Below are 24049 nucleotides of genomic sequence, written 5' to 3'. Positions count from 1 at the left end.
GCATGCAGCCTGGGATCGAACCACCAACCTTCCAGTAGCTGACCTGCTCTGCCACCTGAGCTATAGCCACCCCCTTCCGCCTGAGCTGACATCCTGGTTCCCTCTTGCCAGAGCATTTGTGGACTCACTGGATGTAGACACCCTGGTCGGGAGTCAAACCACTCACCTGAACTTCCAAAGGCGAGTGGTGTTACCACTATGCTATCGATCGATCAATCGATATACATATATATATATGTATAGGTGTGTGTGTGTATATGTATTTGTGGACTTTCTTGATGTCCCTGTTACTCCCGCTTTTTCTTTAGCATTACATTCTTGCACTTCCTATTACTTTAGTTTGATATAATAGCTGTAAACTAACAACAGCCACAAGAGGTGTTATAGCTGTTGTACAAAATCAGTGTTTTTCTTTTTGTCTGTTGATAACATTAAATATATCATTACTGCTGTAAACTAAGTTACAGCAATTTGTAAACTAATTTACACAAATTTACAACTAATTTAAAATGACTACATTTATTGAGCAAGTGTACCTAATAATCTTCCATCAGTTCAGGTACAAAATACTTTCTAGATTAATCATTTGGTCTATTAAAAGTTAGGAATTTGTGAAACAGCGACAGAGAAAATCAGAAAAATAGTATTGCTTGATATTAAATTACATTTAAAATGGTTCAAACCTGTTAACTGCTATATTTGATCATTTTATCCATTCATCCATCTTCTTTTGCTTAATCAGGTTACGGGCAGGAGCCGGAGCCTATCCCAGTTGATACTTAATAAGTTTTAATAGTTAATACCACACCAACAAAAAACCTGAACCAATTTTAATTTGTAAATGTAAAACAACAAAACCTTGAAACGGTGCAGACCTTTCTAAAAATGGCACATTCTGATCAGTATGTTCAACTTGATCCGAATGACATCATTAAACCTGTAAACACACTGAACAGGATCATGAAACACTTAAATGTTTGTCTCACACAAACACACACACACAGGTTGTATGTGAATTGATTTGTTAGATACAAGGAAATTTGCTGCTTATGTGTCAAACAGGCTCATCCCATGTCAGCTCAGATTTGCCTGAAAAAAAATTCTGACTTCTTAAAAGGAACGAATCATGAGATTTCTCAAAAATAAAAAATTGCTGATGTCAACCAGCCTCCTGGTAGAAGTTCTTGAGGTTGTGCTTGAATTATCGCACTCATAAACTTCAGCCTCTCACAGCTGAGGATGAAGGTCGGGATGTTTTTACACATCACTCTGAAATCCTTTTTTTGAGGGAGCACTTTAAAATCCCAATATCTAGAAAACTCCCAGAGCTTCAAATATGTTAGAGTAAATATGAATGTGGAGCATCAGCAGTGCAGCTCCAGTTAACGTAAAACGGTGGGCGTTTGAAGTCCCTAAAATATTTCAATCTGTGATCTCCGACAGCAGATTTGGAGACTTGTAGAAACCACAGTAGATTTTATTTAGAGCTTCTCACATACAAGACACGGGATATTCTTGAAAACAGTCCGAAGGTGAAAAACAAACCAAGAAAACAGCACAGAGGCACACACCCTCTCATTGTCCAGAGAAATTTGGGCCATGAGGCTGAAACTAAAACCAAAGCAATATTTCCCTTCTCTACATAAATATAAGTTATATGTGAGAGAACAGCGTAAGAAATTTTGGATCTAATAAATTTACTTGGACTTTGTATATTGCGTCATACCTGGAAATATCACAGTGAACTTTTCCCCCAACATTTAAGCTTTAACGAGTGTAACGATTCACTTTTAGACTGTTTTTAAGACAATTCTGTGTAAACAACATTGTGTGAGAAGCAACATGTTTCTACAGGCTGTAGACATCTAAATATTTCAGCAACTTCAAGCATCCTTCATTCGTTCAGAGTCCATTTTCATAGAGGCACAGGACCAGATATTTACCGTAAAACACAAACGTTCCCTCAAAAACATCATGAAACAGCCCTGCTTTCATCCCGTGAAGTATTCATCTATGCATTTTAAAACCAAAGTTTATTTTAAACATGATGGACTGAGATGGAATGATCCAGATGAGATTTGCAGCAAAATGTTCAGCACAACAAAGTCTTTGATTTTACAAAAAATTAAAACAAGCTAAATGTGGCTCCTCTTCACCAGCCCCCAGATTGAATCTGTAGACACCGTTTTATGTCCGTATCCTCCCGGTTTACGATGAGACCGCTGAGTGTCCGGGAATCTACAGCGTCCGGGAGACAGACGAGGAAGGCGTGGTCACCAAAGGTGTCCCTCAGCTTTAGGCCAACATCTTCAGCATCCTCGTCATCTACTTCCTCTTCTTCTTGCTCCCAAACGTCCCGCTTCCCGTCCTGGCTCGGCCGAACCCCATCTTCTTCTTGTTGAACGTGGTCTTCTTCCTGCGCAGCGTCTTGGCGTCACGGCCGTGGATCCAGTCGTCGCGCTGAGCTTCCCACTTCAGCTGCTTCAGACCTGCACACAGGAAAGGTTAGAAAAGAAAACACATTTGGTTTATCTGTGCAGCGCAGCTGAATGGGACTGACAGGACTTTCACTGTGTGGAGAAGTTATGAAACGTGAGATGTGGCCTTCATCTCGTCTGTTTGTTTTTAACCCTGTTATAACCTGAAACAGCCTCAGCATCCTTCAGCCCTCACATGTCAGTCTGAATGTAATCATTCTTAGTTTCAAGGTCCATTAAATGACATCACTGTAATAACAGAGATGGCTATTGGGTCAATATAAGGAATAAAACTAACTTACTAATGAATGAATTAGTTATACAGAACATTTCAGGTGCTGTAATTATAATAGAAACCATAGAGATGACCTAGAGGTGGTCATAGTTTTAAAAGGCATTCCAGCACAAAATCCTATCCTCAGCCTTCAGGTGGCCACTGGGCTTGTTCCTGCAGTAGTATGAGCTGTTCAAGGTGAAGCTCTGATCTCACCTGCTTTGTCTCTATTGGCCATGGCGTTCAGCCCAATGTTGTCAAACTTGGAGCCGGCATTCTCGTCCAGCAGGCAGCCAAACTGACAAAAAAAAAAGAACAACAATAATGATGTTATAAGAGCTTTGAAATATTTATGATTCCATAATCCTGTTGTGCTTGTTTCCATGAATTCTCTGAAGTCAAACTGACCTCTTCAGCAGAAGCAAACATGGCTGCATCTTTCTTTTCCTTCTTCTTCTTCTGTTTGGAACCTGAAACATTAAACAGTGATCAATAAAATAACCTCCGGAGTCGCTGACTGAGTTTTCTATACGCAGCCAAAACAAACTGACACATTAAATTATGTTAATAATTCTACAGATCCAGCATTAACCTAAAGATCCGGAGAAGTCGAGGTCCTCAGAGGATTTTCTCTTTCCCTTCTTGGTCTGTGGGGTGATGTCTGGAGCTTCCATCTCATCGTCTTCTGAATCTATACAGTGGAAAAGGTTTTTCCCAGTTTCAATATTACATTTGAAAAGAATTATTTTCTCTCATATCTTCTGTTCCAGTGATGGACGTTCATATTCAACACGGCCCAAGTTCAAATAAGGAGCTTAGCACGTGCACAGCTAATCCTTTCAGCTTCAGACTGCTCTAAACACTCAGTTTCACACTGATTTTCCTCCTCTTGGATCTTTATGATGTCACAAAGGGCAAATATTCTGAATATGGCCATCACAGGAATAAACGCCCCACAAGTCTTCTGTGAGGGGCAGCCAATGAGGAGGAGCTATAACTGCTCATTTCAGACAGAGCATGGACTCAGTATAAGATAGGGAAGGATTATTCTGAAATGTGAATCATGCAAAGCTGCTCTACAAGAGTCCAAGAATGAAAATAAGGAGCTGAAAATGAGCAGAATTCCACATTAGCAGAAGGATAAATTCCAGCCATTATTTATATTTAAGCATAGAACCCCAAATTTTGCATTCATTTATTAAATGTTTATAAGTTAACTGTAAGATATTATATTTTAATTAGGTGCTGCTTTAACAGATGAGTTACTGAATTTATTAGTCTGTATTTTTATAATGATTAAACTTCACTGGTTCCAGAACCTTAAATGTTTAGTGGTTTTCTTTGAATTATGGGGTGCTCAGATTATTGGCTCACATATCCCATGATGCACTGTGTTCCCTCTTCAGTATGTAAAAAACAGTGGTTGGGATTTCTAAAGGTACTGACCTCCAAATGCAGCATCTTCATCCTCCAGCTCAGGAACTGAAAGAAGAGGAGAAGGATCAGGTTTCTGTAAGAGCTCAGGTCGATTCTGTCCTTTAACTCATAACAGCGTGGACTTGAATATATGAACATCAGTATAATCTGAAGTTAAATAATGACAAAAAAAAGATATTTATATAGTCAGAAAAAAATAAAGGTATTGGTGTATTCATTTAAAAACAGAGAATATTGAACTGACACTCAAAACAAAGCTGTATTAAAATAAGTTTTTGTACTTTGTCATATTTTTTTTACCTTCATCATCATCATCATCATCACCCTCTTCTTCTCCATCAGGGTCCATGAACATCCCTCCTTCTTCCTCCAGTTCGTCTCCGAAGTCTTCCTCGTCCATGCTGCCCAGAGACACCTCCTCATCATCCAGGTCGTCCATGTCCGAGTTGTCCACGTCCGACTCCGAGTCATCTCCTGATTTCTTGTCTTTTTTACTCTTTACATTACTGACAGAAAAACAAAAAAGTCGTGAGGAAGAGGATGGTTCAGTCAGTGTGTAAAAGCCTTTAAAGTCTTTATTTGTTTTTTTCAAACAAAACCAAAATCGTGTTCGAGTCTCACAGCCAATCAGATTATTCTGTTTTTAAGACTAAATAAATACCAACATAATGCTCTTCCTAGTATTTCCTGTATTTGCTTTCCCATGTGTAGCAACAGTAATACAGAAATAAATAAAACAATAATACTGTAAACAGACTGAAAATAAATTTAAGAATTACAAAGTAAATCAATAAATGAATGGAAATAAAACCCAAGAGTAAACCTGAAAACTCACCCTGCAAAGTCCAGATTATCACTGCCGAGGTCGGTAAAGTACGAATCGCCTTCAAAGGTGTCTGCCAAAAAACAAACAAACAGTTACTCAGCCAGAGAACTTTAAGTTATACTACAAGCAAAGGAGGAAGAACAGGAGGAGCACAGCCAGCCTCCGGTGGGCTCCTCGTCCTTTAGCGGGAACCCTGTCACAGCCCAGAGCCGAGCATTCCCTCGAGAACACCAGAACCGGCAGGTCGACCACTAACGGCCGGGTCTCTTCACGGATGAGAGCAGGTTGACATTGAGCACACGTGCCAAATGTTTAACTGTTGAAGGGTAGCAGCACCTCAGACTGGCCAGGAGTTCACCGATTCCCTGATCTGAGGGAAGATCCTCCCATCATCAGGATCACGCCCAGGTGTTATCAGGCACGTGTGGGCCAAACTCACAGTGAGCCAAACTACACTCAGACTGGATCAGCCTGTGATTTTAATTTTTACCTTTTATTTGAAATATAAAAGATTTTAAATGCAGTGTTTTATGTAATCCGTGTTTATAAATTTAACTGTACAAGTGTCTCGACTGAAGCCATTAACCAAGGATCTGTGATGTTTTCATGAGGAGATACTGAGCATTAAATTAGAGATGATGGTTTATTTACCAAGAAGTTTCTCAAACTCATCATCGTCCACATCCTCCAGGCTCTCGTCGTCATCGTCGCCTCGTGGCCGGCGTTGCTGCTTCTCTTGCTGACGTTTCTTGAAGAAGCTGACAAATGAAACAAAGAAACAAAACTCATTAAACATAATACAGTCGAAAAACAGTGGAAATATGTCAGGTGACTTTGCTGGGACGCACCGATGGAAGAAAATCTCATCAACAGGAACCTGACTTTCTTCTTTGGACAGAAACTCTGCGCTGTTCACTGGCACACAGAAATAATTTAAAGGATCCACACTTCATCTGACATCACAGAGCAGGTGAAAGAAAAGAAAAAAACATAGAAAGTGTGAAATTTGTTTAAAGTTACCTGGTAGCAAGCTGACAGGTAATCTGTGTTTGGGCTTCATCACAGCAGCGTCGGTGTTTTCTAAAGAATAAAAAATATTAAAAAACTGAAAGTTTACACTTAAAATTATTAATATTAGTTCATTAAAATCATCAATAAACTGTCACAATGTGTGAAGTCAGCATGATTAAATCTGTTGTGATCCGAGACAGCAATGAAACCACAGACTAATAATAACGACTCTTCAGGATGTTTTTTATCGTTTTCTATCTTTCTGAGTCTGAATTTTTGATTTTTCTGTCGTTTCAGCTTGTAAAGACTTATTTAGATTGTCTTTACTGTCCACTGTCTCTTGTTTCTCTGCAGGTTGCTGCTGTTTTGCAGCTTTGTGCATTTTTTGCATTTTATTTCATCTCTTTTTCATTGTTTTTGTTCGTCTTTTAAGTCAGTTTGTTTTAATCATCCTTTCTTTCTTGAATCTCTTTAAACTATTTCACAAATGTGAACATTTGACACCAGTTTTCGTCATTTTCCCATCTACATGTGATCATTTTGTATCCATCTGTGTTTATGTTGCATCATTTTTGATCATTAGAATTTGGTACTTGTTTGTCTTACGTTCTGCTTTGAGCTGTTTGGGGTTTCTGAAGACGAATCGATCGAGGAAGCGGATGAGGGTGAAGTCCTGCAGAGGGTCCCCAGAGTACTGAATGAAGTCTCCCTGTGGAAATAAAATCATATCAAACATTAACAGCAAGAATCATGACGACTACAGAGCTCCTGAGCGTGTGGAAAGGGGCGGGGCTTTTACCTGCAGAATGGTTTTTGCAAACAGCGACACTGACGGATGGAAGTGCAGAGCGAGCTGCAGAGAACATCAGACATTAGGTTATACACAGAAGCTTGTGAACACAAGCTCTGGTTGCAAATTTGTGTTTATTAGGACAAATTTTTTTTTACTTTCTGCAGCTCCCATAAAGTCGAGCGATCTGCACCACAGAATAACGGGTTTCTGTGCAGCGGGTCGTAGGTCTGAACACTCTTCATTCCTGAAAGAAAACAGGACGGAGAAACAAACATGATGAAGCTCGTCTTCTTATTTACTGTCCTGCTTTATTTTAATCAGCCAGGTGCAACAAACACACATAACTATGTTGCATATTTAAATTAGAGCCGGTAGCTGGAATAGAGATTACGACATGATCTAAAAGTTTTTCCTGATTCAGGCAAATAAAAAAATCTGTCATTAGTTTCATGAAGCTAAAACAAAACAACTAGCTATTAAACAATAGTCTCCCAGGAAGACAATGGGTGGAAATGGTGGAAAGTAGCAGGGGCACTGGCGGTTATGTTAGATTAAACCCATCCTTCAACAACAGTTTTCAAACAAAGAAGGCTGACAGAAAGATAATTATGATTTTATGAACGTCAGCACTAATCTTTGTGTTTCACAGACCTTCCAGGTTCTGGTGATGTACCCATGATGCTGCAGGTTTGACCTCCTCTGCCTCTGTGTTTGTTTGTTCCTCTAGTTTGTCAGCATCCATGAATCGCTCCTCTTCATCATCATCATCATCTGCAGCGAGGTCTTTGAACGCCTCCTCTTCCTCATTCTGAATGAAGCCATAATTTAAAAGTTTAAAGCAGTTCATCCTTGAGAGCATTTTGTCCAAAAGGAAAATCTAAAGCACCGGTTTTACACCCTCTGAGATTTCTTACCCCCTCCTCCTCCTGCAGCAGTATCTTCAGGCCCGGTTTGGACCTCATGACCTCCGACACCAAGAAGAGCGCCCCGCAGGCGAAGCTGGCGCTCTGCTCGGCGCTGATCTGCAGCAGCCGTTTGACAAAGGCTTTGACCCGCCTCAGCGCCACGTCAGCCTTCATGGATTTGTACAGCAGGTTCAGGAACATGTTCGGGCGGGAGGACGACGACAGCCCGGGGTCCAGCAGCTTCCTGCAACACAGGTGGAGAAAGTAAACACTTGAATGTTGTCTGTTTAGAGCCCACAAACAAGGTGCCAGGCAAGGTTTTTCTTACCTGTATAGAGCCACATAGTACCGGTCCGAGATGCTCTGCTGGGAGTCCATCACCTGGAACAGCAGCATGAGCGCCTGCACGGCTGTGTTGAACTTCACCAGATGAACCACTTTGAAGAGTGTGTCCATCTGCTCTCTCACTTTGTCGTCCCCGGCGCTGGTGTAGGGATACGCCCTGTTCACGCCCGCCAAGAGCACACTCAGCATCTTCGACTCAATGTCCTTCTTTTTGACGCAGGCACGGAAGAAGGAGAAGTAGATGGTGATGAGCTTGGCGGCGAGCCCGTCCTCGTCGTGGCTCAGGATCACCTGGCTGAGGAAGCACACGGCGTAGTACTGCGCCTTTGGGCTGATGTTGGGTCGGAACAGGAGCCGCTCCACCTCGCAGCACACCACCCCCTTCATGTTGGGGTGTTTGTGCAGCAGCGTCTCCAGCAGGTACGATGCCTTCGCTGCCGTCTTGTACTCGGGGTCTCCAAGCTTGTTTACCACTTGGGTGAGCAGCGCCTTCTCCTGTTCTGGACGGCTGCACAGCAGCTCATGGGCAGTGGCTAACGCCTTTGCCTTGGTGGCAGGCACTGTGTCGTGAGCCACCGAGTCCAGCGCCACCACAAACTCAGCCACGTGGTGCTTCAGCTGGTGCTCAAAGTACCAGAGGATGAGGCGGCGGTCGCGGGCGTCGCGGTTGCCGCTGGCCTTCTCCTCAAGCTGGTCGAACGGGTGCTGGGCAAAGGTGCGGAGCTTCCTGTCCTCGGGCAGCAGGTTGGACAGCAGCAGCTCTCGCAGCGTGTCCATTGCCATCAGACCCATCCGCCGACTGCCCTTCTTCTTCACCATGGTGACTAGGTTCTCCACGTGCTCCAGCATGTGCACCGGAGCGTCCTGAATCAGAACTGTCATGGCTGCCATTCTGTCCGCCAGCACGCCGGAGGAGACAACTGTCTTCATCCAGGCCGAGTTGGCGCCTTTCTGCAAGCTCTTCTTGGTCTTGTAGAGGTTCACCTCAGCCTCGAACAGCTGCTGAGCGAGCGTCTTGTACTGCGAGACCAGGGCAGCATCCTGTGGCGCCGATGAGCCCTCTTCTGTGTAATCCAGCTCGAACCACTTACCACCAGGTTTGATCAGCAGAACCTGCCGCGGCTGGAACTCAAACACAGTCTGGCTCTGCTTTGCCTTTTTTGCCGCCGATACCGGCGCCTCTTTTGTCTTCTTCTGCTTCTGATCGACGACGTTGGGCTGAGTGTCAGGTGCCGTCTCCTCTGCTTTCTCCACTTTGACGTTTTTAGCTTTCTTCTCGCCAGCAGCCGTGGCAGCCGTGGCGGCTTCGCCCTCAGGCTTGTCCGGAATGGTTTGCTGCGTCGCGTATGCCCGGATGCCCAGCTTGGTGATGAATGACTCCAGCTCGCCCTCCTCCAGGTCATCTATCGCTCCTTTCATGCCGCCATCGACGAGCTCGTTAGAGTCTTCGAGGCCGGCAAGGAGGATATAGTCGGCCTAAAGACGTAGAGAAGAACCACAAAGAAAAGATTAAAAATATGTGACAAAGAATTCTGATTAACATTTGTGTATAAATTGTATTTAAACGTTTACTTTATTTGATACGTTTTTATTTATTTATGTAAATAATACCATGGAAGCATGGATCCATCCTGAGTGTATAACAACTGTTCAGCCAGCGGTCTAATGGTGTGGGGATATTTACTTGGCACACTTTGTGTCCCTTAGTACCAACTGAGCATTGTTAAAACACCACAGCCTTCCTGGTTACTTGAACATGACACTGAGTTCACTGTACTCAAATGGCCTCCAAAAGCATCAGAGCTCAATACAGGAGAGCACCAACAGGAGATCCGCATCATGGATGAGCAGCAGCTGTCTGATACAATCACGTCATTAAGGACCAAAATCTCCTAGGAATGTTTCGAGCGCCTTGTTGAATCTATGAAGAATTAAGGCAGCTCTGAAAGAAAAAGTGGATCCAACCCAGTAACAGCAAAGTGTACCTAATAAACTGTCCGGTGACTGTGCTTTTACGTCACATAAACTTTCGTGTCAGTTCAGAAAACTATAAAAACAAACCGACCTCCACAAGTTAAAACGCTCTCTGACTGTTTGTGAGTGTTGGCCCTGTTTCACCAGGTAAATTCACCTTAGTTCCTCCGAGCCGTAAAACCTCCTCCAGACTGAGCTCCTCTTCCTCTCTCTCCTCCTCTTTCGTATTCTTCTCTTTACCTTCATCCTCCTCTCCGCCGCTGTTTTTCGCCTCCGGCTCGTTTTCTTCGGCCTCAAATATCACTTTTTTGGACTTTTTACGTTGCTTGTTTTTCGCTGCCATGCTGTTTGCAGCGTGAGGAAAACTGACCCGGATGTTGAACGAAACGTTTCCGGTGCACGGTTGCCAGATCTCATAGTGGGATGCTATCAGAATTCAACTCAGAATCCATTTATTGTCATTAAACATCAAATGAGAACCAGTTCCCTGGTAGCAGAATTTAGAATAAATACAAATTTATAAAAATCTTAAAATCTAATTATACAAATGTACAAAGGTCATTATGTGTTAGCCAATATTTTTCACATTTGTGAACAATAAGCAGCCCGAATTGACTATTGGGAGGTTGTAATTGACGTAATGTAGTTTTTACACTGGTAACCATCAATTAGTCGCATTATTACAGAAGAAACCTTTAAAATGTGACAATTCTCAGGCAAGTTCTGGTCTCCCAGCATCCCTTCTAAGTTAGTTTACGGACCTTTATTTGAAATGAACCTCAGATATAAGATATAAAACAGACAGCCTCGGTTTTTATTTTTATATTTTTGTAGTCATATATGACTGAGGTGTGATGTCGATACTTGGCACAAATTAACAGAAGGTTTTTGGCGGCATTTCCGGCCAACGCGCACGCTTTACTTTTTTTTTTTTTTTTTGGTTCGTTACATAAAAAAAAATAAATCTAGATGAGATATTTTACACAAATAACTACGGTAAATTATATTGATGAGCACGCTAAAAAAAATATTAAATCAAATATAAAAAACGAGTCTACATTTTTTTATCCCCTACGTAACCGTCTGTCCTCCAATCACAGCGTTTGTTGTTCGTCTGAAGCGTTCATGTGCTGTTATGAAACACGATGTCAAAGGAAATGGAGGAAGCTCTTTCAAAATAAAATGTCAATGACTATTTTTATTTATTTTTTTCTAAAGAACTTTATTTACAAACAACAGTATAACATACAAGGCACCATCATTAATCCGAATATGTAATATCTTCGGTTGAGCATTATAGCAAGAAAAAAAAATAAACAAACAAAAACCAATAAACACAAAGCCAAAAAAGTTAGCACAAAAAGAAAGAACAGCCATTGAAGGATTTGAACCAAAGGCAAAAAATAACATGAACAAAAAAGGGCAGTCATGATTATAAAATAGGGAGGTTTCTTTTTTATCATAGATTAAACTCGTTAAATAAAACAACAAGTTTATGAGCTTTCTTGTTCAAGGGCTTTGGTTTTGGCATTGGTGAGGACGGATGAGTCAGCCACCAAACCCTGCCCTGTTTCTTTTTTTTTTTTCTTTTTGTCTTTGCTTCTTGATAAAAAAAAAAAAAAGGAGAAGCATACTTGCTTACATATGCTATTCTACATGCTTTTAAACCATTTAAATTACAATTCATAGTTTTATATTTGAATTATATAATGTTATATTACTATTAAACAAATGACTAAGTATTTTAGGCTTTAGTTTACTTCAGCCATATTCCATATATATCAGGTATCATACAAAAATAAAAAAAAATAGCTTCAAATAAGTAATTACAATAAAAGAATATGACTTTAAAGACTTAACAACATTACTTCAGTTATACTGCACCAACATCTCTTACACATTAGCACTAAGGGAACACTGGATGACCTGGTGGGTTTTGTCCATAAACTACTCGTCTAAGATTACCACAAAGTAAAAGATCTCTCAGCAACATTATGCAACATTTTAGGCACTATTGCCCCTATCAAATCAGTGAGCTGGGATTTCTTATTCTAAACATGAACTACTGTTACAGCAACAGACATGAACTACTGGTGCCCCACACAACAACCAATGTCCACTATGTGAAGGAGCCAAACACTTGCCTTCTCCTCTCGTTAACTGAGATAAACTGCTGACATATTTGTTTTACATCTATACTGTCCATTTTCTCCTAGTGGACATGGCAACACGTTATTCATAGTTACATACAATTTTAGACTGATGTGGGCCAAAGCCTAAAACGATGTGCCGGGAGTTTGCTGTTCTCGTCGGCTCAGATATTTGAAGTTTACACAGCTACATTCTCGCCTGAAAATATGTTAAACGTTTATTTTGCGACCCAGAAAGCGTATAAGAGTAATAATAAAACTAAGTAGCTGCAGTAGTAGTAGCCATTGTTGGAAACTGGCTGGGCCAATCTGGGATATGGTTTTTCAATTTTGTTGTCCGGGTGGAAAAACGGGAGAAATTCGGGAGAATGGTGGCTCCGGGAGATTATCGGGAGGGACACTGAAATTCAGGATTCTCCCGGAAAAATCGGGAGGGTTGGCATGTATGGCCTAGCATAGCCTGTAACGTTATTATGACGGACACATTTCATGAGTGAACTTGACTTTAAGTGACTTACAGGTTTCTTTGAAAAATACTTTCTTATATCCAGCTTCTTCCTCTTTGCTGCCGTCCTCCTCTCCTCCTCGCAGCGCAGGCTTGCAGCTGCTAAAGTTAAACAGAGCTCCCTGAAAGGCACAGCCAATCACATTGGCCATATTTGTCACATGAGGACTCCAGTAGAGAAGTAATTTAACTCTTTCTGCACCGCTGGGTGAATGAGACGTTGACAGATCGTTTTTTCTTTCTATCGGTTTTGTTTTTCTTTACTCGAAGAGATGAAATTATTGGTGGGGACAATTCAATAATCGCTGGATATTGGTGGGGACATGGCCCTTCCGTCCATGCCAAATCTACGCCCTTGTTCTTGTTATTCACAAGTTTCAGCGAGTTAGCCCAGAGTTTAAAGTCATTCAGCCATCTGTTTATGTCAATGACTATTAATGGGAAAGCTACTTTCCACCATGGACTTTAAAAATGAAACCAGACACTGAAGGGCACGTGTTGGCTTAATGTGCTCTGGAATAAATAGAGACAAATTCACAGAGACTGGAGAATTTCCTTAACTTATTATTAAGAAATAAGAAAAATGTATCGCTGTGGTCTTCAAGTTGTTCAGAATGTATCGAGTTTATAGCCATGAAACATAATTCAGATACATTACAAAAATGTAGGCCTATTTATACTATTACTGTATCATTTTTTTATTGTTTTACTGCTGCTTTAGGTTTGATTGACAATGACAATGATTTACATTTATTGTATATATTTAATCAGTCTCGTTGAGGTTCATTTTCTTTAAGTTTTATTTTGAAGCTTAACCGGATGGTATCTCTATTACTGCGACGAGCTTAGCGTTAGCATGTGTTGCTTTAACGCTTTTGCACGGGGACGGTGCAGCGTTTGACCTGCTGTAACTTACACACGGATATCAATAAACGCATTCAGACGTTTTTATCTTGTGTACCAGGAGATGAAACGTCACATCTGACGGCAGGTTTCTGTTTTTGTGTCATTAATGGCCTCGTAGTTGAAACTAACCAGCTAGCCGCTGTGCTGTCAAAGAGCAGAGAGTCCCTCCATGTGGATAAAGTAAAATCCAGTAATGAGGCGGTTCTGTTCTTTCCTGTGAAGCAGAATGAGGGCTCTTCTCTGTGTTAAAGCACAGCAGCTGCTCAGCAGAGGTTTTATCCACCCTGTCAGGCCGTCAGCAGCAGGTGAGAGGTCAATTCAGATAATAAATCCAATTAATAGTTTATTGGTGTAGATAAACATGGGACGGTATGAGATAGAGGCAGGTGATCTGCCGTGGCGACCCCTGAAGGGGATCTAAATCTTTATGAAGTAAAAAATGCCATTAAATGAAACAGGAAAATAAAGTAGAATAAAAATGGCTTACTGAATTTGATTTTATGTTTTGGGGTCAAATACTCCCCCCCTCCTTCAGAAAAAAATAAAAGCCTTTTTTTTAAAAAAAATGTATAAATTGAATGTTTCTGTGTGACAGTGCGATGGCAAGCAGCCCCTTCCAAACTCTTCTGCAGCTCTGCACCTGATGGAAACAACAAACCACCCTCCATGCTGCGCCACCTGACCTCCAAAATAAAAGCCACGGGGCCGATCCCTGTGGCAGAGTACATGAGGGAGGTGCTCACCAACCCTGTGAAGGTACAGAATGATTAACTCCACCTTAAGTGTGTGCCAGAGTACCACCTGCAGGACATGGATCAGAATTCAAAAGCAAAGCTTTTATTCACTTTTGAATCCTCTGACTTTCTGATGATAGTGTTAGCACGTAAAAGCAGCAGCTGGTTGTGTTAGAGTGGCGTCTTCCACATGATACTGACTCTGATATTCACACAGGGCAGGGGAAGCTGCCAGGTCAGGTCAGGGGTTATTTATATTCCATTGAAGGGGTTTAAGGCATCACTAATGATGCCAAGAGCCACTGTGAATGAGTGGAAGATATTCATATGTTTCTATTTTCTCAATTGTATCAACTGAACATCCACTGCTTTAACAGCAAGTATATGAGAGAAAATACAGGAAAACAGGAGAGGTCCAAAGACTACAAGGATGTCATCTATAATCTGTGCTTTTATTTTGGTATTTCCTCTCTAATGGAAAAACTTGTGTGCAAAATTAGACGTTAACATTAAGAGTCATTTTAACATTTTATAGTCCAAACAACTGATTGATTTGATAATAGTATTATCATCAGTTTATACTAGCAGGTAAATGCCAGCTTTTCTCTTTTTTTTGTCATTATTATTTGAGAGGAATAATCAGCTCATAAAAAAGAAGTCGTTGTTTTTACATTTTAGGTTTTGATATTTTCCTGTTTTTAGTGAGTATCTTTTCCTTGTTTGTTTTTCCCCCTCTCAGGGTTATTATGTGAAGAACAACATGCTGGGACCTGAAGGAGATTTCATTACTTCACCAGAAATCAGCCAGATCTTTGGAGAGGTGAGGCTGGAAAAACCCCTCAAACTTTCAGTTTCATTTCACATGATGTTTCCACTCAGCTGGTCTCTGATATACACTGTTCACATCAGGTAAACGTGTCTTTGATCGGCCTTCGTCGGCCATTTTACTGTTAGCGGTTGACACATACTTCATCAATAGTAAATATGTTCCAAAATATTTTGGATTAAAAATTTAAATAGCCTCATTAAAAATTATTATTAATTTGTTTTCAGTTGTTGTGCGTGCTGGGGAGAATAACAGGATGGTCCTGTATCATAGATATCATGATATGATGCTTTTATATTATGTAAAAATTTATAGCCGTATTTGCAAGTATGGTATAAAATGACGCAGCCCTGTTCTCATGGCATGTGGGATCAGCTTCTAGGTCAAATGCTGATCAATGACAATAAATTCCTGCTTCATTGGTGCTCTTCTTTCTGGTGCTCTTCTCTTCTTTTCTGATTTTTTTTTCTCAGAATTCTGACTTTTTCATCAAAATTCTTTTTTTCAGAATTCTGAGAAAAAAGTCAGAATTCTGACTTTTTTCTCAGAATTCTGACTTTAATCTCAGAATTCTGACTTTTTTCTCAGAATTCAGGAAAAGAAGAAAAAAAAAAAGACGTGCCCACTTTTTTTTCCCCCAGTGGCCCTAATCCTCTTCCGTATCAAACACCTATGGTCGGTCAATGCATTTTCTTAGCACAGAGGCTAAGTGAATACAGACTTTCAGTATGAATGCATATGATGACTATGAATGTATAATAAAATACATACACACTTTAAAAAATAATAATAATAATTGGCTCCTACCAAAAACATAAATCACAGGCAGTGTGGTTTTAAAGAAGTTTTTTTTGTGAGTTTTCCTTTGTTTAAACCCTGGAATATGATAAGTATGATGTGAATATGATATGATCAGGACAAGAAGACAGATGAGTAAGATAATCACATTACAGGGAGGGCTTTTGTGTTTTTTCATGCTGCTTAAAATCAGTGTTCATGTGCAGTAAAAAAAAGTTCCTTTTGCATAAAGTTCAGCTGTTTAATGTCACAGACCCACAGACCTGGTGATCCAGGTATGAAGCTCTCTGCATCGTGTTGTGTCTGTATTGTGCTGTTGCACTGTTTTTTTGCCATTTTCACACACTTGCACTTTATGCGGTCCTGTCTTTACTGTTATGTGTAGCACCATGGTCTTGGAGGAATGCTGTCTCGTTTCACTGCGTACTGTACTGCTACATATGGCAAAAATGACTTGACTTTCCTTGAAAGCAGCACGTTTAGATTCAGTAAGATAAGAAAACTTTGTGCTTCTTCTGCTGGTTCAAACATGTTTGGTCTCCTCCAGCTGATCGGAGTGTGGATCATCAGTGAGTGGATGGGAGCTGGTCAACCCAAACAGCTGCAGTTGGTTGAGCTCGGACCCGGAAAAGGATCGCTGGCGAGCGACGTCCTCAGAGTACGTCAGCCAGGCTTAATGCTTTTCTATGAAAGACTAAAGATTTCACCCCAAAGTGGAAACATCTGTGTCATCAAGTTGCAATTTTTTCTCTCTTCAGGTGTTCAGTCAGTTGCAGTCGGTGCTGGGCGGGGCCTCTGTGTCGCTGCACCTGGTCGAGGTGAGTCCGGCTCTGAGTGTGCTTCAGGCTCAGAATCTGACAGGAAACCGCAGCCAGGAGGCAGACGCAGAAGATGATCTGGTTTACCGCCGCGGAGAAACTGAAGCAGGGCTACCGGTGTCGTGGTACCGCCGGTTAGATGATGTCCCAACAGGTACACGGGAGCAGAAAGCAGGCTGTGGTCATACTGGTTTATACGGAACATCTCCATGCCACAAAATTAGAGAACCTGAAGATGTTAGCAGGGTTTTTCCTGGTTAAAGTAAGCACATAAGCACAGTTAGTCCATCTATAGTTTAGGAGTTTGTGTTAAAATGACATATACCTGAAACTGGTTACCAAAGTCATTGTTTTGTTTTATGAGTTTTTTGGCCATCGACATTTTATGTTTTGAAGCCAGATTTGATAAGTGAGGTAAACTGCACACTCATCAAATCATACCCTACTCTAACATCAACACTAAATTAGACTGTTAATCACATATTAAACCTCATGTTTTATTCAGTAAGACTTTACTAACACCGAGTCCATAAGGTCATTAGGAAATCCTCTACTTGTGCTTCAAATGAAAAGTTGGGTCATTACCTCAGAAATATCTTTACAATAAGAAGCCATTCTGCTACCAGAGGAGTCGCCCTCTGGTGGACAATAAAAAAATGCAGGTTTGAGGAAGTGTTCCCTGTTTTTATCTACAGTTTGTGGTTTTGACAGTGAGTATTATCAGTGCTGAATTGATCTGAGGACATCAGCCTTTATCAGGCTTCAGGTTGATACTGTTACTGTTTTCCATTTGAGTTCTTTATGTGTTAGCTTTTAATCTCTATTAAAATATATTTTTTTGCTTCCGGCGCCCCCCGTGCGTGGCAGCCTGTTACAGCAGCTCCGCTCATTCTGCGCTTCCTTCTTATCTACTCTTTACTTTCTCGTAATTTTTTGTAACTAAAGTTTTAGCAGTTAGATTATGGGCTACCGTTTTGTGCTAGTCTCTGTTTTTATTTAACAAATTTCCCACGTGTGGGACTAATAAAGGTTATCTTATCTTCATTGAGTTTTTCCTCTTCTTCCAGGATTTAGTGTCTTTGTCGCTCATGAGTTCTTTGACGCCCTGCCAATTCACAAATTCCAGGTGAGATTTAAAAACACAGTGTGTGCAATATTTATGTAGCAATAAAGCTTTTTCTTTACTGTCATATTAGTCCTTAAAGTCCTCTCTGTATACTGTGGTCTTGCATTGCATTTGACTACACTGTCATGATTGTTCCTACCACCAGATGGCACCAAATCAAAACACAAGAAGTCCATAAAATGCCAAGTGTTTAATGGCTGTGTTTGGTGAAAGATAGGCTGTTTATGTGATAGGTTATCTGTATAATTTAGCAGCGACTGTTCTTTGATTAATTTTTCCGTATTTGAGTTTTAGCAAAGTGAAAATTGGTGAATCTTTGTGTTAACAAGAAAAACCTCTAGCGAAGTCATTATGCTCTGCTTTAAGTTTAAATAAAACCATATGAAAAACAGAGATTTCATTTCTTGTGCAAAGGTTTCTGAGTGGCTGTTCCTCTCATGTTTGCTGTTGACTGCAGCGCCCTCATAATAAGAACGCCTTTCAGCTGTTTTGTCCACAGAGGCCGTCTAAACATGTCCGTTTTTCTGTTTGGGGCAGAGGACGGAGAAAGGCTGGAGGGAGGTGTTGGTGGACATCGACCCAGAGAAGCCGGACACGCTGAGGTTTGTCGTGGCGCCGGCTCCGACCCTGGCCTCGACGTCGCTCGTGCAGGTCAGTAAATGTAGAGCTTCTGTGTCCAGGAAAGCAAAGCACGCATTTATTAACATCTGCTTTTTACAGTTTCCAAATAAAATCTACACTCCTTTATGGTTACCACATCACAGTTTATTAAGGCCTCTCTGGTTCTTGAAACCAGATAAAGTGGCTCATTGTTTGAATTTTAAAGGCTCAGATGACCTCAAAGAGAAATGAATCCCGCCTTTTATTAAGACCCGCTTCTGCCTCTGCTGCCGAGGAAGACGATGACAGTAATAATGATGATGATGTCAGACCTTTGGCAGGATGTTCAAAGTGTCTGAGCTGAGCTGGAGAGGCCAAATCAAGCAGGCTGTGGATGTATAGATGGCATAAATGTGGGCAATAAAAAACCAGATGAGGGCTGTAAAACAAACCTCAGAGAGTCTGTGTGAAGAGTCAATTTCCACAACGTTTAAAAGACTGAAGGACATCAGTCTTTAAAGTGGGTGAAAAAAAATGCTTTTGTAAGTTCAGATAAACCTCCAAGGATATAAAAGTGTGGATGTTTGGATTAAAGGGGAATTGTTTCTCCTTTGCACTGTGGAAAATATAAACACTTAAGTAGATGTAGTTTTGGAACAGTTTGAAGTCATGTGCCGGCTGTTGAGGTGATGAGATTTCTGCCCAGTGGTCTGAATGTCGAAGTGAAGAAATTTCAGAAAGTGCAGGTAAACTGCAGGAGTAATCGTGACTCTCTTAAGGGAGTATTACTGCTAGAAATGTTCTACAGGACTAGAACTGCCCTCCTGAAGGTTCCATTGGTACTTTTGATGGATGCAGCTATCCTGGGTAGGAAGATGTCGAGGACCTTTAGTTGTAAGGCTCTTTTCTTCACTGTGTTAATCAGGTGTGGGGAACTCCAGGCCTCAAGGACCAGTGTCCTGCAGATTTTAGATCTCACCCTGGGTCAACACACCTGGATGGAGAACTTCAAGACATGTTGAGGAGGTCATTTAACCATTTGAATCAGCTGGGACATATCTAAAACCTGCAGGACACCGGCCGTTGAGGCCTGGAGTTCCCCCATCCGTGGTGTAAATGGTGCAAAAGGTCCTGGTAGTCGTGATGCTACATGTGGAGGTTGCATAAAATGTGGCATATGAAGATCACTAATCTTTGTGCCAGGACCTGACTTTGCCAACTTTGGCAGGAACATCCAAAGAACACTAACGTTGTTTCGATGAGTTTACAGTAACCAGACATTTTGTTTGTCCAGGTCAGGAGGTGTAGCAGGTTTGTCAGTCTTTATTTCCTCATTATGGGGCGCTCACCCATGCCTGAATGCCGGCTGGTTTGATTGCAACCTGGGAACGATGTCTTGGTTTGCCTTCACAATAGGTGCACATCCCTGTGGGTGGCAAGGGGCTTGGTTCAGCCTTCATGGTGTCATAGCTATGATTATGAATACAAACTGATGAAGCTCGTCTGTCGCAGATACAGCCCCCTTAAGATGGTTTGAGGGATCTGCAAGGCAACAGAAAGGAAGAAAAAAATGTTTGTTTACTATTTCTGGCTCATTAACTGACTATAAAAGAAGGGCGTGGCCATCGTAATGTCACCGATTTTTGAAACTCTGTTTCAGCCAATGTTATTTCTGCGCCTGTAGTGAAGATTCACCTTTTAAATGATCCTTTTCCCGCCTTAAATGATGGATAACTGTACCTGAGGGTTGTTTATGAGGTATCATGGGAAATGTAGGAAGACAAAATGAGAGATTAAGTTTAGCTTTTTTATAAACAGGAGACGAACTGCTGAATTGAACTCTCCTCACTTGTTCTGATCAAGTTTATCACACTGCATTTGTTTATGGACTGTTTGAAAAAGGGAAAATGTTCAGAGTTCAACAAGACGCCTGTAAGTGTCATTTGTTCCAGTCAAAGAAAAATGAACGCTAAATAAAGCAGAAAAGAAAACATCACATTTGAGAAGCTCGAACTTGAGGAAATTTCAGCTTTTGATTAATATATAATTCCAAAAAATGTCCAGTCCACCTTTAAAAGGTGGAAACCTGACCTGTGTGTGTTTACAGTCCAGCCATGTTTTTGTCTCCAGCAGAGATGATAGAGAGTGAAGCAATGTATTATTAAGTTACTGTGTGTGTGTGTGTGTGTGTGTGTGTGTGTCAGGCAGATGAAAAGCGGGATCATGTGGAAGTGTCTGCAGAGGGCGGGGTCATTGTGCAGCAGCTGGCCCGGCGCATCATAGAGGACGGCGGTGCGGCGCTGATCATCGACTATGGCCACAATGGAACCAAGACGGACACGTTCAGAGTACGACACACACATCAAGCCCGTCTGCTAAAGCTTCCTGCGTCACATATGTTCAAAGCCAGCCAGATAAAAACGTCCAAGTCTGCATATCGTAAAAAATCCTCAGTTACTGCGATGGATTGTGCCAGCGTGAAATGGAACTGTGGGGCACATGTGGGCATCGTACAGTGGGGCGTGTGTGGGGCACGTAGGGCAGCCCTCACCTAGGGTGTGGGCGTACGGTGGGTGAGTGGGTACGCTGCGGGTCCCACTGTGGGCCCCTCTCTGCTTAATGTGGGCAGCGCACAGTGCAGATGTGCCCTACATGTGCAGCTACTGAGTCCCACAGTGGGCAGGGTGGGTCTGCTCACTGTGACCCCACTTGGGCCTCAAGGAGGGATTTTTGGGATGTCATTCACGCTAGTTATAGAATCACTGATACCTGCAAATACAACAGAATGGTAAGACTTATTTTTCTTTCATGTTTGGTAGTTTTTATCCAACTACTCCTAACAACAAGAGGGACTGGCCATAGACTGTACACAAAAGATGGAGGTTACCACCATTTCTAGCTATGTTAGCACGCTTTATCATAAACTGTACAGCTGATACAGATACCTGCTAATTAGTGCTAATTAACATACTAATATCATCCAAGAATTTCATCTTTCAACACTGCTTCCTCTCTCGAGGTTACCTGTCTGCCAGAGTGACCACGCCCCTAACTTTAAGCATTAATGAGTATAAATGTGAATGAACTGGGAAAAAATCTCCCCTATACAGTTCTTTTGAAGGGTGAAGCTTTCCAGAAGCCAAAACAGTTTTTTTGTAGCAGGCTGTAAACATGTTGGACGTTTTTGTGTATGGGAACTGACTCGTTTTTCGAGACAGCCTCAAGTGGACGTTAGAGGAACTGCAGTTTTTGTGCACTTAAATGTTGTAGCCTCAGAAGCTGCTGCTAGGCTGCAACCAAAGATATTTGTTAATAAACTGAATGCCTTAGTGTTTAAACTGAATTAGTAAGTATGAGTATGCAGTTAATCAACTAATAAACAATCATTTCAGGAATAAAGTTTTAGAGCAGCTCAACGGACAGTAGTAAAAACAGGTTGACTTTAATGCAGTCTCTAATACTTCCATCAGTGTTTTAAGACCTCATGCACACATTTTGATAGGAACAATTCAGAGTTGGATGTATGTTGAGTCTTTAATTGTTGTTTTTATTGATCACATACAGTACACTCCGTGTGTCCTCCAGCTGTCGTGCTTTGTAATTCTTTTGTCTTCGTGAGGACCAGTTTGAGGTTTAGACCTTCATGTGAGCATGTTTTGTTCAGCTCTAGTGGAAGGAAGCAGCTGTAGGAAGCAGAAAGGCTCCTGTGCGTCAGGCAGGGGGAAACCAGGGTCAACCGGCCCGTCGCTCCTCTTCCTCAATTCTTCTTCAGAGGTTGCCAAGATTTCACAGCATTTTTTTTTTTTACTGGGTTAGAACCTTTTATACATGCTGTACTTCTTAAACATCCCCTCATGTAGTTTGAAGGAAAAACTGTACAAGAAGCTCCTACTTAGCTCAAATTTGCTAATGCCACTGTAAATAAGGTTTTGCGTTGAACCCATCAGAGGTTTGCTCATCATTTTGCTCCTTTGCTGTTGGTCAGGGTTTTAAAGGTCACCAGCTTCATGACGTCCTCGCCTCCCCTGGCTCTGCCGACCTCACCGCCGACGTGGATTTCAACTATCTGCGGAGGGTGGCGGGAGGAGGCGTGGCCTGTCTGGGCCCCGTCACTCAGAGGACGTTCCTGAAGAACATGGGTATTGACACCAGGATGCAGGTGAGTCTTCATCACTGACAGATGCCAATAAAAACAATTAGCATGATTTCTTTTAGTGTCATTTCCTCATTTGGTGGAAATTCAACACCAAAGAGTGTGACTCACTGCTCCTTTTCCTTAGTTTCAGGTTAAAATTTGAATACACAGACCTAGGGTGCATTCCCACCAGGTTTATGCAAAAATTCATTCACAAGTTTAAAAATATTACAACCTCTGCAGAAAAATGCTGTGCAGGGAAAAACTTTCAGCAGAGATATTGTCGCCATTTCTGGGCAGGTGAAGCTGTTAGTTCAGTGAAACTTACTTTGTGACAGAACTAAAACAATGAGCACAAACAAAAGTAAAACATTGTATGATTGTAAGATGATCCAAAAACATTTTAGTGTTTCTGAGTGACACGCTGTGGCCCACAGTTAGAAAACCAGGATATCAGACACACACAGTATTCCCCGAGGGTTTAACCCCCAGTCGTTCTCCGCAGGTTCTGATAAGGAACTGCAGCGACCCGTCCACCAGGAAGCAGCTTATCAGCAGCTACAACATGCTGACCAACCCCGCCAAGATGGGCGAGCGCTTCCATTTCTTCAGCCTGCTGCACCCCAGTCGCCTTGCCAAACCCCAGAAACCAGAGGGGCTGAAGCTTGAGAAGAAGAAGAGCCCGGCACCGCTGCCTGTGGCCGGATTCACTGAGCTCAAGTTCACCTGAAAGAGACGACTTTGAAATTTTGGCTGCCGAGTCAGTAATGAGTGTAAACAACTACACTGTCCCAAACTTCTTGAACTGACTGCACCACAAAGCAAACAATAAAGAGATTTACAGAGCTAAAAACGAGCAGACAGCTGCTTCATCACTTCCTTTAAGCCTGTGTGAAATCCAAAATGGGTGAGTCATTAATTAGATTCACTCCTGTAGAGTCATTATGAAGGAGGAAACTATCCAAAAAGGCCAAAACTGTTATTTTGTAGCTGTAAACATGTTTGTTTCTGCTTAAAGTTGAACTTTTTAATATGGAAGTCTATGGGGACTTTTGGAGACAGCCTCAAGTGGACATTAGAGGAACTGCAGCTTTTGGCACTTTAACTTAGGGAGTGTGAGAGTTTGGACATTACGAGATGTCTGTTGGTTTAAAAGATCATGTTCTGATGTGATTTAAGGAAAACACATTTTGTAGTTTTATGACCTATAAATAAAAAATTTTTACATTAAAACATTCGTGGACTGTTCTTGTCAGATTTGTCAAATTATGGACACCAGACACTGAATGACTGGATTAAACTGTGCAGCATTTCGGGTCATAGGTCATCTCACGTAGGAGGATCTCGTTCCATTGGTCAGCCGGCTGCCATCCTGCACATCTTGAAGCAGTTAGCTGAGCTCACTGTTG

At 41.6% G+C, this 24049-nt stretch overlaps 2 protein-coding genes across 3 annotated transcripts; one reads left to right on the top strand and one right to left on the bottom strand.

The window, feature by feature from the left end:
* Positions 1-1456: 1456 nt before the first annotated feature.
* Positions 1457-10411, bottom strand: cebpz (CCAAT enhancer binding protein zeta). 2 transcript variants are annotated; one of them, XM_006793499.2, is made up of 17 exons: positions 10200-10411; positions 8052-9544; positions 7733-7967; positions 7470-7626; positions 6974-7062; positions 6825-6878; positions 6632-6734; positions 6035-6094; positions 5863-5929; positions 5666-5772; positions 5024-5084; positions 4489-4694; positions 4198-4233; positions 3344-3442; positions 3160-3221; positions 2968-3049; positions 1457-2489 (listed from the first exon to the last, which is right to left on the bottom strand). In XM_006793499.2, the coding sequence occupies exons 1-17, from the start codon at positions 10383-10385 to the stop codon at positions 2326-2328; spliced, it is 3261 nt and encodes a 1086-aa protein (XP_006793562.3). In that variant the 5' UTR covers positions 10386-10411; the 3' UTR covers positions 1457-2325. The 2 variants fall into 2 exon arrangements, with proteins under 2 accessions (XP_006793562.3, XP_087708546.1); XM_087852420.1 differs by having other exon boundaries at positions 4198-4235; positions 4494-4694.
* Positions 10412-13540: 3129 nt separating this feature from the next.
* Positions 13541-23840, top strand: ndufaf7 (NADH:ubiquinone oxidoreductase complex assembly factor 7). The gene is made up of 10 exons (XM_087852584.1): positions 13541-13908; positions 14199-14359; positions 15077-15157; positions 16509-16619; positions 16720-16933; positions 17847-17905; positions 18443-18556; positions 20710-20853; positions 22491-22664; positions 23146-23840. Exons 1-10 carry the CDS (start codon positions 13830-13832, stop codon positions 23368-23370), a joined length of 1362 nt encoding a protein of 453 aa, XP_087708710.1. The 5' UTR covers positions 13541-13829; the 3' UTR covers positions 23371-23840.
* Positions 23841-24049: the final 209 nt, after the last annotated feature.

Source organism: Neolamprologus brichardi, chromosome 15 (genome assembly GCF_056152115.1).
Source record: "Neolamprologus brichardi isolate AB-2024 chromosome 15, ASM5615211v1, whole genome shotgun sequence".
NCBI lineage: Eukaryota > Metazoa > Chordata > Actinopteri > Cichliformes > Cichlidae > Neolamprologus > Neolamprologus brichardi.
Note: the sequence above shows the minus strand (reverse complement) of the source record. Positions and strands in the feature narration are given on the sequence as shown.

Coding starts and splice junctions, on each gene's coding strand:
- cebpz (XM_006793499.2), bottom strand. CDS start 10,385: ATGGCAGCGAAAAACAAGCAACGTAAAAAGTCCAAAAAAGTGATATTT. Junction 3,443..4,197: donor TGAAGATGCTGCATTTGGAG/GTCAGTACCTTT, acceptor TCCACTGTATAG/ATTCAGAAGACGATGAGATG. Junction 3,222..3,343: donor CGACTTCTCCGGATCTTTAG/GTTAATGCTGGA, acceptor TTAATGTTTCAG/GTTCCAAACAGAAGAAGAAG.
- ndufaf7 (XM_087852584.1), top strand. CDS start 13,830: ATGAGGGCTCTTCTCTGTGTTAAAGCACAGCAGCTGCTCAGCAGAGGT. Junction 15,158..16,508: donor TCAGCCAGATCTTTGGAGAG/GTGAGGCTGGAA, acceptor GGTCTCCTCCAG/CTGATCGGAGTGTGGATCAT. Junction 16,934..17,846: donor GTTAGATGATGTCCCAACAG/GTACACGGGAGC, acceptor CTCTTCTTCCAG/GATTTAGTGTCTTTGTCGCT.